Source organism: Lactuca saligna, chromosome 4, assembly GCF_052625555.1.
Source record: "Lactuca saligna cultivar CGN05327 chromosome 4, ASM5262555v1, whole genome shotgun sequence".
Classification (NCBI taxonomy): domain Eukaryota; kingdom Viridiplantae; phylum Streptophyta; class Magnoliopsida; order Asterales; family Asteraceae; genus Lactuca; species Lactuca saligna.
The window spans coordinates 295193344-295206689 of NC_136420.1; the positions used below are offsets into that span (position 1 = coordinate 295193344).

The 13346-nt window shown below is 38.2% G+C and overlaps 1 protein-coding gene across 1 annotated transcript; it reads left to right on the top strand.

Moving 5' to 3' along the window:
• The first annotated feature begins 11715 nt into the window (after nucleotides 1-11715).
• Nucleotides 11716-12075, top strand: LOC145040785 (putative mitochondrial protein AtMg00240). Its single transcript, XM_078988681.1, has one exon. The coding sequence runs from the start codon at nucleotides 11716-11718 to the stop codon at nucleotides 12073-12075; it is 360 nt and encodes a 119-aa protein (XP_078844807.1).
• Nucleotides 12076-13346: the final 1271 nt, after the last annotated feature.

Below are 13346 nucleotides of genomic sequence, written 5' to 3' on the forward strand. Positions count from 1 at the left end.
CAAGAGGTAACTTGATCAAACCAATCGTGATTTAGACATGTCATCATTCTGTGTTAATGATCTTGTTTCATGAGTCCGTGAATTAAGTGAAACCCACAAACTTCGCAAGTTAAAGAATTGACGGGGAACTATGTTCCAGATTTTTACGAAACACTTGTTTCTATACCTGATATTTCATATACTCAAAATTATATTCATTCTTATGAGTGATCCTGATCCAATTTTCGTAGCACACAAAGTTTGTTTCCCAATAGGGTCCAACACTTAAATTTTTTTCATGAATATAATTTCTGTGTGAGTATATATCTAAAATCCTTGTCACTTTTCAAAAATAATCCAAAGCAAACTTGTTCCTAAACACAATGTTTATATAAGTAATTTCGGTTACAATTACTCACCTTATGTTTAGGATGATATGTAACGAAATTCGCAAACCACCATATTAAGCCTATAAAAGAAGCCCTTCGATACTTATCTATAAGTATTCGATTGTATGTCACGGGAAAATGCGAAAGCAGTTGATTACCTCTCTTGGTAATTAATGAAGTAACCTTTTCCCGAGGTTTTACTGCTTTATGTCAATAAAATTTTGACATCACAGAATTCCAAAATTTTTTTACTTGCTTCTTATCTCATTTCTTTGAATCACATGCACTCACGAAATCCTTGAGGTTCTAAGTAATACCAACTTAGGCTGAAGATTTCGCAAGACTGGTAAATGACTTCGTTTAAAATCCCATAAACAAAAGAGCCCAACCTCAATACCAAAGGGTCTTCTATCACACAACTGTACTCATGAACAGTTTCAAGTAACCGTCAGCCCTTGTTTCAAGGCACTTTATGCGGCACGATCATCACAACGGCTATTGATTACACGTGTCCCGAAACATGTAGCCTACTCTATTTTTGGAAACGGGTCGTCTTTGAGATTAACATATAAAAGGGATAATCTTTTCTGTGAATCATTATGCTATTCAAAATTCTCGGACAAACAAAAAGTCGTAATCTTTTTCTTAAGAAATTTCTCAGATTAACAATGGCTGCCAGTCAATCCAACACAGAAGAAGTTCTTTCACAGTCTCTTATGAAGATTCAAAGCACAAATTTCCATGTCATCCCAAAGTCTCATCTTACCCAGACGAATTGAAGATGTTGATCGTTGCACTAAAAAGATCAGCATTTTCAACTGCTATGTTTAGTTCATTCCCCCTTCCTATGGCTTGGTTGTCTATGGAGGCATCAACTGCGTCATACAACTATGCAACCGATGTGATAACCTTCAACTTGGTGAACAACAAGATGGTTCGTATTAACAAGAAAATGTTCATCGACTTCTTGAACATTCCTAATAACCCACTGTTCTTTAAGCCAACCAATTCACAGATTATCTTTATGTTCAATGAGATGGGTCATCAACCCACTCTTGAAAAGATAAGTGATTTAAGAAAATCAAGCTTACCCTGCATTTGGAACATCTTTTTTGGAATCTTTCTAAGATGCTTGACCGGAAGGAGTGTTGGTTTAGACAGGGGAAGAATGGAGGTCTATGCAATGGTTATGGGACTTTACTATGATCTCAGTGTTGATTATGGAAATCAACTTTGGAACGAATTCAACAAAAGTTTAGTAAACACAAGTGTTGATAAGGGCATTTCTTGTGCAAGGTACTGGAGTTTGATATTAGAGAAGGTATATGCGAAAGAAGGAATTCAAGTTCCTGAATGAGAAGATGTCGCATAGTTCTCTTTGTACCAATTTCCTAAAGTTGTTGAAGATGATGAGAATATCTTCACAAGTGTTGCTAGAATTCCAGATGCAATGCTTTGCAAAGTGTCTTCTACACACAAGGTGATAGTTAGATACGTGAAAACTGTTGATCCTAACGTGCGAACTGGAGTGTTACTTGAAGTCACTGGTGAATCATCCAAGAAGAAGAAACAGACTAAAAAGGAGCAACAACATGAATCTCCAAAAGTATCAAAGGCTGAAGAGGTTGCGAAAGTTGAGTCTGCTTCCAAACCTGCGAAGGAGATTATACCGACTAAGTCTAGGGTCCTAAAGAAGCTACACGTATTGTCACAAAAGAAGGCCTCCTCTCCTACTATTCACAAAACTGAAGTGACTAGTAAGGGGGCTATGTTTAGAGAAATTCCCGCTCCTGTTTCTCCTATGTCAAAGAAAAGAAGAGTTCAAGAAGTTGCGAAGCATATTACAAAGAAGATGTAGAAGAAAAGAAAGATGATAATTCAAAATGAGTCATCTGATGAGGAAGTGGTTTCTAAGACTCCACCTGTTTTAATGGTAAACATTTCTCTTCCCATTACTTCGCAAATTTCCACCACCGCAACCATTCTACTCGAAGTAGTCACTACCAAATCAGTTCATGAGGAGGTACCTATTTTTGATATGGTTGTTCACGTATCTGATAGGGGGATACCTATCAAGAGTGTTGAATCTTCAATGCCAATCATTTTATCCACTTCATTACCCATCTCATCTTAGACTTTCTCTACTTCATTCCCACCATACATTCTCCTAAATAAAAATGTAACCACATCATCAATCTTTGATCATCCTTTACAAAATCCCTTCACTACACTGTTTCTTTCACAATCCCCTGAACGAATATCACTTCCATCTTCGCAAGCTCAATCTGATGAAGAAACCGAAGGAGGAGGTTTTGGAGGAACATTTGATGCTTTATACTTTGATTCAGAGGAGGATGAAATTCCTGATCATATGCTTATGTCAGGAAAGCAATTTAAAATCCTGAATCGAAAGTTGAATGCAATCATTCAATCACAAGCTGATTCTGGTACAAAGTCTTCTGTATCACGTTTGGAGGTTGAAACTTTGCTCAAATATGCTGAGAAATGAATAGTTGCGATAGTTGATCATTTTGATAAGAATAATGAGCTTCGCATTCAAGCTCAAGGGAAATCTTTTGACGAACGACACGTTCTTTTTATACAAGATGTGAAGAAGGTCCGTGAAGATGTGAACTTCAAGGTTGAGGAGTTAAAGAAGGAGATTGCAAAAGAGCTTCAACAGCTTAATTCGCAAAATTTGGATGTGCAAAAGCATGTTGATATTGTTGCTGCAACACTTACCAAAATTGCTTCTGATTATGAATCCTCTACTCCAATTATCGAAACCAAATACAAAGAAGTTCAGGAGCAGTTCGCAAAATTAATTCAGTTGGTTACTGAATTAGAAAGTTGCATTTCAACACCTTCTCAACAATCAATTCTTACTACATAATTTTTAACGATTAAAGTAAACACTTTGGAGCAAGCTATACAGAAAGCCTTGGCCCTGATTACAAGTTTTACTTCCATTTTTCCAAAGAATGCCCCACCTGCTTTCACAGGGGTGCAAGGGGGAGAAAGAAAAGGAAGCAAAGAAGATGATGCGAAAACAGCTGGAAAGATACATTCCACTTAGCTGAAAACAACTCTGCCTGTACTCACGAAACCAATTCCTTCAACAATAGTAACAACAAAGCCATTCAGAAATCGAATTCTCAAGGGAATTATAATTGGTTCAACAGAAGGAGGGAGTTCAAGTGTGAAACCTCAACCAATGAACACTGCAAAAGGTAAAGAGGCGGCTTACGAAAAGTCGAAAGAAGAAAGGAAAGCAGAGGTTGAAGCAGAAATGGAAAAACAAAGGCAAATTCAAAGCATTCTAAGATAAATGGCAAGTGATCCACCAAATTTGAACAAAGGTGATCCTGCGAAGTTGTATTCATACGAAACAATTGAATCCAAAGTCTTGGGAAGTCACCTATATGGTTTTGAGAAAAAGCCTAGAAGGAGTTATGATGTTGCAAATTCAGACAGATGTCAACTTGACTTTCCAATAAATGAAAGGATGTTTGTCACAACATAGTACAAGATCAGTGAAAAGTTCAAAAATACTGATGAATAAAATCAGATTTCATGATGTACTTGCTAGGGATCAAGATGAGGTGTAGTTATTAATGAAGATAAAGAAAGTGCTAACTATTAAGAAGGATGAACTATTCGAGAACATGCTTCAAAATTTTCTATACTTTGTTGTTCGAGCAGATAACAAGCCTGTTGACTTTACCATTGCTGATTTTCCCTTGATGAATCTAATTGATCTCATTCAAGTGGCTCTTATCCTGAAAGAAATGGAAGAAAATAAATTCAACATATATGATACTAATGTGTTCAAATTTGGTTTCGCACATATCAAGATATTCATAGATAACTACTATGATTGCTTGGCGTTAACTGATGAAGAACTTGCATCAGTTTGTGGTAGACAAGTCACAGTTCCTTGGAAATCCACACTACCTTACACAGAATTGAAGAAATATGCAGAAGGGGATATATGTCTTAAACCTTTTGGCATGGTTTTTGCAGTCAAAGATACCAAGGGGAAACCTAAAAGATTTTTGTTTCAAGTCTCAGAGATTGAAAGATACACCACTTCGCAATATACGAATTTCATTGTTCGTATAAATAATTGCTCAAAGAATAATGAAGGAGATAGGAAGGAGCTTAAAAAGATCATCACTTGGTATTCAGAAATTCGAAGAACAATGCACTCAGCTGTTCAGAATTTAACAAACTCAATAGTTTCGACTGTTTACAAACGGGGAGAATGTAGAATCTAGTTTTTGTAAAATTCGAAGTGTTTGTTTTGAGTTTCGCATGTTAGTTATTTTACTAAGTCTTCATTTGTGCGAAGCATATTGTTCAGGACTTAGTATACTTTTTGTATACTCATGTTTCCTATAAATAGGGACTGAGGTTAGAAGTAGAGATAAGTTTTTCTCTGCTTAGTTTGTAATCAGTTTCTTCATGTATAAGATCTGATTAATATTTACTCTTTGTGTTCTTACTTTTCATTCATATAATCATTATTGCTTTCTAAATCTCGATTACAATTCTCTTCAATAAATCCACTGATGCTCTTAACGAATCAACTTTTCTGTGCAAGAAAGCTACTACTGATATTGCTGAAGTTGTTCGCACAACTCAGATCTGTTGAAACATAAATATGACCCTCTTGAACTTAACTACCGCAACCGTTCAGAACCTGCAGCCAATACAGCACCCGGAGTCAATCTCTACAATTGTAACCGCAACCATTCTCCATCAGCAACCATATTAGCATCCGGAGTATTCAAGTCTTTCCTATCCGCAGTCTTTGTTATTTCTTTTACCATGTAATTCACTCTATTGTCCAGCATGCCTTGCACGACTACTCATAGAGTAGTTCTTGTCTAAACTCTATAAATAGAGACTCTTTCTTATGCATTAAGTACTAGTGATATATGTGAGTGTGAAAACTCTTAACATATCAATACACAAGATTTCTCATTCAATCATCTTTCTTATCTTCATCAGTTATCTATCTTATTACTCTTCACACTCAAACTGCTACTGGAACATAACCTCTCTTCGGAGCAAGTCTTCTAGACTTAATCACTAAACTTGATCTGGCTTACTAACTTGGAGTGACTGCATTCCTTGTTATGAATCAATTTAAGTGTATTCTTGATATATTTTTTTGTCATTTATCTTTCTTTACTTTCCACAACTAACTATCTAACTATCTAGCTATCTAACTTTATTATTGTTGAGCTTTTAGATCCTTAGAGATTAACTATTCCACAACTTACTTGTTCTAACGTTTATTCAAGTGTGTCTCCGTGTTTTTCTCTCAACAATTGGTATAAGACCCAAAGTGGTTGCTTTTTGGATATCGGAACTCTAATTTTCTCAGTAAGCCTTCTATACCACTAGTGCTCATTTCTCAAAAAAAAAAATGGCACAATCGTTATCTCTTAATGTCTCCAATAGTGTTGGTGGTTCTAACCGAGCCCCAATACTAGTAGCAAATGAATATCATCACTGGTTACAAAGAATGGAGAAGTACGTAAGAAGATTGGGTAGAGATGTATGGAGATCCGTGGAAGAAGGACCACATGTTCCAGTCCTCACACCAATCCAAATTGACGGCGCTGTAACCAGACTAGGAGGAGGTCAACCAACTATGAGTCGTCCTACCAAATATGATCTCGATAAAATGGAAAATGATGCTTTTGCTTTTTATGAAATTTCGTGTGGTGTTGCTCCTGAAAAATTTGATATTACCATAAACTGCAAGTCAACAAAAGAGATCTGGGATGTACTAAAAAATCTGTACGAAGGCTTAGAACAAGCACAAGATAAGAAGCTCACAACCGCACTCAACGACTTCAACAACTTCAAAGCTCATGCTGGTGAAAGTTTGGAAGACTCCTTCAAAAGATTCAACCTGATAGTCACGAAGTTATCAAATGCTGGTACCATCTGCAGCAACCATGAAACCAATCTCCAGTTCCTTAATGGTTTAGGAAAACATTGGACTACGGCCAAAATGATAGTTCAAGGTGACAGAAAATTCACTCTTTGTCACTCTACAAACTCTATGGAGAACTTCAAGCACAAGAATCCACTGTACTCAAAGACTATGCTGACTTCGGAGGACCGCTTGCTCTCATAGCACAAGTTCCACCGCAATCCTCCTACTCTTCCTCTTATGACACCCTACCACAGTCATATGAAGTAGATTCTGAGTATGATGATGAAGAAGATTTTCAGAAGGCTATTGCTCTAGTTAGCCAACAGTTCAACCGCATACCACCTTCCTCTTTCTGCAAGAATCAACAATTCACCAAACCACCATTCAACCGTAACTTCGGTCCTCAGAACAACAACTCTCGGTATCCTAAAATCTCTCAGAACAATCAACCCAAGGAGGTACCACAGTCTCTTCATAACAACGACTCCGGTACTCAATCAGAAGACAAGAATGATGTTGTGGTTTGTCACAAATGCAATAAAGAAAATCACTTCGCAAAAGATTGTAAGGCAACTGTAGTCAAGGGCAGAGCATTCTATCTTCGAATGGCTCAAGAATTAGAAGAAAATGAAATGGCAAGAGCATATGTGGCTCAAGTTAAAAGAGACCATCAAGTTTGGTCATCAGGAGATGAAGAAGAGACCATCAGCAGTGTTAAAGGAAAAGGAAAAATCTGCATGCTGGCCACTGCGGATGATGATGGGTCAGCAATGTTGAACAAAAACTATTGCTACATGGCGAAAGATAGGACTCTATGCATCGTTGAACAGGTAAAACTCAAGATCCAAACTTTAAATTATAGCATGCATGATTGTTAACCCTACATAGATGATCTTAATGACACTTGTGCTGCCGTCCTTTCAGACTATAACAAAGCCTTAGATGAGAATAACATTGCGTCCCAAGAGATGTTCCACGTGAGAGGAAGATTGGATAACAAAAGACTTAAGATGGTAATGTTAGAAAGGAATCTAGAATTAGAAAAAGATGCTAGAATATTAAGTGAAACTCAGTTAGGAATAGCCTTGAATCAAAAAGATTTAGCTCAGAGAGAAATTGTACGCTTGAATCTTTTAATTGAAAAACTGTTTAGTGAAAGTGAGGCTATTGAAAATTTGGTAAACAATGGAACCGTAGACAATACATATAATTGGGGTTGGTCAAATGGATATCCTACCGCAATGGATTCCTCACCCCGGTTCAACAATGACAGAGTGTATGTCCCTCCTGATAGAGAATTTCATTTCCCTGTCAATGACAAGACTTTTCCCGAAGATATCAAAACTCACTTCGGTAGATTACACAGTTTGAGCAATAATTGTGTCATTGAGGAAATTATGCCCAAGGATTCTAGTCACATATGTGATCAAACTCCCATCAGTGGCACAACTCACTCCAATTCTGAAGGTTCATCTGAAGTTGATGAAGAAATTGTTGTTGAAGGCCCCGAAGTCTCAGAGGACTTTCCATCTTTGTCCTCAGACTATAGTCAACTGTCCCAGAAATGTCCCAATGCTGTCTCATCTAAAACCTACTCTGCGATAGTCAGATCATCTTCACCGTAGTTAAAAAGCAATGACTGCAACTCTTCAGTTCAAGGAACTACAACTCTTCAACCAATTTTTCACGAATTGCCTATAGAAAAATTTGAGGTAGGCCAATGCTCTCAAATTCCAGAATCTTCAAGTTCTGATGATTCTAGCCTATGTTTTCAAAATAATTCAAAAGGTTCCAGGAAACCGCAGTTGAATAACAATGCCTGTGGTTCACCAAATTTTTTGGCAAATAGAGCTTTCAAAGAAGAAATTAGATCTCGAAACAAAAGTAGGCCAAAGTTTTCAAAAATTAAGAAAATTCCAAAATCCAAGAGTTCAGAAAACTCTTCTTTCATAAAAAAAACAAAAAGGAAAGTTCAGTTTCACAAGCCAATTCTGCTACTTCTGACACAACCCAAAAAGGTGTCAAACTTGTTAGAGACTATGTTTTTTTGATCTACTCTTCTACTGACACGAAGTGGAAAGGAATTTTACCCACTCCAACACTTTTAAAATCAAATCAAAACAAATGGAATGGAATCTTATCAAATCCACCTAGAGCAACTCAAAGATTTACACGTGCAAAACCTCATTCAAAACAAACTTTTCAGAACTCAAATGTCAAATCTTTCAAAAGTTACCCACCTCGGACTAATTTCAAGTCCAACACACCCCATAAACCGCTGACCAAGCACAATGTAAGATTCAATGACAAACCTCCTTTTTGCAAATGTCAATGCAGCTATCAAAGGTTTTTATCTCATGTCAAGTCAAATCAAAGTCAGAAAACTCATACTTTTCAGAAAACTCGTAATAATTCAAATATGAACAAACACCCAGGAATCGGTCTGGAATATGACAAAAGACCTGTCCATGCAACCGCGGACCGTGCATCATTTAAGAATACCTCAATCGTCCCTGGCTCCAAACTTGTTTAGATGCCTAAACTAACTGTTTAATTCTCAGGCTTTGTGCAAGTAGGAACAAGAAGAAGAATGGTTAATTGATAGTGCCTGCTCCTTGCACATGACCGGAAGGTTAGAGTACCTTCGGATTTCAGGCCTATATGCAATGGTGAAAATGTCACGTTTGGCAACAATGCAAATGTTGTCATCCGAGGTTACGGTGTTGTCACTACGGGGAACTTTTCCATTCAGAAGGTTGCTTATGTAGAAGGTCTTAAACACAATCTTATCAGTGTTGGCCAACTATGTAAAGCAGGACATCGAGTTGAATTTGACAATCAATTCTGTTACATAATGACGAGTGATCGTAACACCTGCTTAATCAAGTCTCTCTCTCCGAAGGCATGATGTATCCTCTAGATGTTTCTCTCATCATTGGTAAACCGCAGCGGTGCTTCCTGTCTAAAGCTGTATCTGAAGTCTACTGGCTATGGCACCGCAAGCTAGCTCATCTCAATTTTTGCTACATCAGCAACCTCATCACAGGAGAACTGGTCCGTGGTCTCCCCATTCTCAAATTCAGCAACGATACTCTTTGTCTAGCGTGCGAATGCGGTAAGCAATCCAAAGGAAGTCATCCTATGATAATGGATTCTTCTATCTCTGAATCCCTAGAGCTATTACACATCGATCTCTGCAGTCCCTCAACCGTAGCCAATCTTCACCACAAAAAGTATATACTGGTTATTGTTGATGACTACACAAGCTTCACATGGGTCTTCTTTCTCAGACTGAAATCAGAGACATCGCAAATCGTCATTAACATCATCAAAGAAATCGAACTTCAAATCAAGCTTCCAGTCAGACGCATCCACAGTAACAATGGAACTAAGTTCTCTAATCATCTTCTGACCAGTTTCCTAGTTTCTAAAGGCATCTCTCACAATTTTTCAGCACCCTATACACCACAACAAAATGGTGTAGTAGAGAGAAGAAACCGCACACTCGTTGAAGCAGCCAGATCCATGCTTAACTTCGCCTAACTTCCTCTTTATTTCTGAGCCGAAGCAGTAGCAACCACATGCTTTGTTCAAAACCGAAGTATTGTGTGCAAGCATCTCAATAAAACGACATATGAAGGGCTCAACAATCGCAAACCCAATGTTCGTTTCTTTCATATCTTTGGATGTAGATGCTTTGTGATCAACAATAGAGATCAACTCAACAAGTTTGCACCGAAGTCTGATGAAGGTATCTTCCTTGGTTATTCCACTAACAAGGTTGCATATCGAGTGCCCATTAGAAGAACAAGGTTGATCATTGAAAGCTTTGATGTGAAATTTGATGACTCTCACATCCGCAGTGCACCTCCGTCTACCGAAACAACTGCAATCATGGAAAGTGACATTCCAGCCACTTCTAGACCTCTAAATCTAGTTGAAATCAACTATGATGATCTGTTTGATCCCATTGAAATGACAAAACTATCCGAAGTCCTAGTGTCATACGCAGCTCAACAACAACATGCTGACATATCTGGACCGTCTATATCTGAAGTAGTATCACTTAATACTTCCACCTCTCCGGTTGAGGGGGAAAGCTCTACTATGGATATTGTTGCAACCGTTGAGGTTCCAGTACCTGATGCTGCTTACATTCCTGCCCGAAGTGAAGCCTCACCATCAAATGAACCTTCAGACGACTCAGATGACGAACTCTTAGAGAATATTGACACTAGATCCGATCCTAGAATTGTCACTCTTTCATCTGCATTCTAGGGGGAAGCTTCTCCGGTTCCGAAGGAACTCCCATCCGTAATCCAAAGGGGACCTCAACCTCTGCCAATTCCTGATGAAAATTCTACCTCAATAGATCAAGATGTTTCAGCAGGATGCTCTCAACTCCAGGGGGAACTACCATCACCAACCGTAGATTCCTCTGACATCCAAGACATTCCTTCTACCGCAGCTGTTGATCATTTAATGTCATGTCTTCATGTATCGGCAAGAGACCATCCACCAGGTCAAATTAGTGGCAATCCATCCGCAGGTATCCAGACTCGGTCTTCCAAGGACTTATCTGATCACTGTCATTATGCATCATTTATGTCTTCGGTTGAACCCAGAACGATCAAAGAAGCTTTGCTTGAACCAGACTGGATAGCTGCAATACAAGAAGAATTAGAAGAATTTGAAAGAAACAAAGTATGGCAACTTGTTCCTCTTCCACAAGTTCATACTATTGTTGGTACAAGATGGGATTTCAAGAACAAGCTAGATGAATCTGTATCAGTCATCCAAAACAAGGCAAGTCTTGTTGCCAAGGGCTATAGTCAACTAGAAGGCATTAACTACGATGAAACGTATGCTCCGATAGCACGAATGGAAGCCATCCGGATCTTTCTAGCATACGCAGCCCACAAAAATGTCAAGGTACACCAAATGGACGTTAAGAGTGCGTTACTCAATGGTGAACTAAAAGAAGAAGTTTATCTTCAGCAACCTCCAGGATTTGAAAATGATGAATTTCCAGACCACTGCTATAAGCTCGAAAAAGCAGTCTATGGCCTGAAACAAGCTCCAAGGGCTTGGTATGAGACACTCTCTGATTTTCTTGTCTCGTCCGGGTACAAAAGAGGAGTGATTGATCCCACATTATTCAGAAAAGCAAATTGTGACCACCTTATGATGGTACAAATATTTGTGGATGACATCATATTTTGGGTCTACTGATCAAGATATGGTAGATGAATTTGCAAAGCTCATGACCAACAAATTCAAAATGAGCATGAATAGAGGATCAACTTCTTTCTAGGTCTTCAAGTCAAACAAATTCAGCAAGGAATTTTCATTCATCAAGAAAAATACACCACAGAACTTCTGAAGAAATAGTCAATGGATAACTGCTCTTCTGCTAAAGTCCCTATGGCCTTCGGATATAAGATCTCTGCTGATCCCTCTGGTGAATCTGTGGATCACAAGACTTATAGAGGCATCATTGGTCCCCTAATGTACCTCACCGCAAGTAGATCTGCCATTGTCTTTGCAACTGGTGTATGTGCAAGATACCAGGCTGACCCAAAAGTGTCTCACATGACCGCAACCAAACATATTCTTTGGTATCTTAAAGGAAGCAAATCTATGGGTTTATGGTATCCTGCATGCAATAACTTCAGTCTTCAAGCCTTCACCGATGTGGATCATGCAGGTTGTAAGCTCGATAGAAAAGTACTTCAGGTGGATGTCAATTTCTAGGAGGAAGACTTGTAAGTTGGTCTTCAAGAAAACAAACGTGTGCGTCTCTATCTACCGCAGAAGAAGAATATGTGACGGTAGCCAGCTGCTGTTCCCAAGTTCTTTAGATGAAGACACAATTACTAGACTACGGGTACAGAATGCTACGGATACCAATTTACTATGACTTTGAAAGTGCTATAGCTATCTCTCATAATCCTATTCAGCACTCCAAGATGAAACACATTGAGTTACGGTACCATTTCATCAAAGATCATATTCTAAAAGGTAATATTGAACTCATCTTTGTTCCTACTCATGAAGAGATTGCTGATGTTTTTACAAAAGCTCTTGACTCTACAAAACTCAATGCATTCTTACAAATGTTGGGAATAATGAATCCATACCTATAGTTCGTTTTGAAGTGTTAGCTACCGCAGACCATCCTTGGTCTCCATTGCGGTTCTAACTGAGAATTACATATGATAGATGGTTTTGATACCTCAATCTAGGCACCGTAACCATATGTCATACGTACCTCTCATGGGTCTTAATGCTCTTTTATTTCTAATTTTCGTAGAAGTGTTTGTCTGACAGATTCTTTGGAATTTTTTTTCTTTCTCATCTGCGATGGAGTTTCTCAATCGTATTGATGAATTCATCTGCAACCACTTCAAATAAATTCCAACAGATTCATTAACTTTTGAATCTTTGTGTGCTATTTAATGATCCTTCATCAAATAAAATAAAAACATTCCCTTTAGAAACTGTCGCTTTACCTTTCTTAATAAACCTGTATCAGACCTATTTTAGGGATGATGACAAAAAGAATGATTCCCAAATAAATCCTTTCTCAACTTGTCCTTTCCTCTCCCAAACACGTACAATCAGTTACAACATTCTCTCTCATCAACCCACGATTACCTGACGTATTACCATGCGCCCACTCCTCCATTAAATACAAAACCCCTTTTAAGATTTCTCAAATCTCTTCAAAACCCGTTTCATATTTATGTGGCTGAGATTCAATCCCAGAATTTTTGATTCCCCCCAAAACCCCATTCAACTTCTTACCCCCTTTTATCTTTTACCTAGGGTTAAAATTCTTTTACCCCCTTTATAAACCCACCTTCTTCTCCATAATCGTTTACGCTCTCTGTTAATCGATTATTCTCTCAACTCTCCAAGAATTCACAAAAGCTCTCAAGAACTTCAATCTCACAACTCTCAATGGCGAAATCTGGTGCATCCAAGAAGCAATCCAAGGCTTCAAGCTCGATGAATCAAACCGG

Coding starts and splice junctions, on each gene's coding strand:
- LOC145040785 (XM_078988681.1), top strand. CDS start 11,716: ATGGATAACTGCTCTTCTGCTAAAGTCCCTATGGCCTTCGGATATAAG.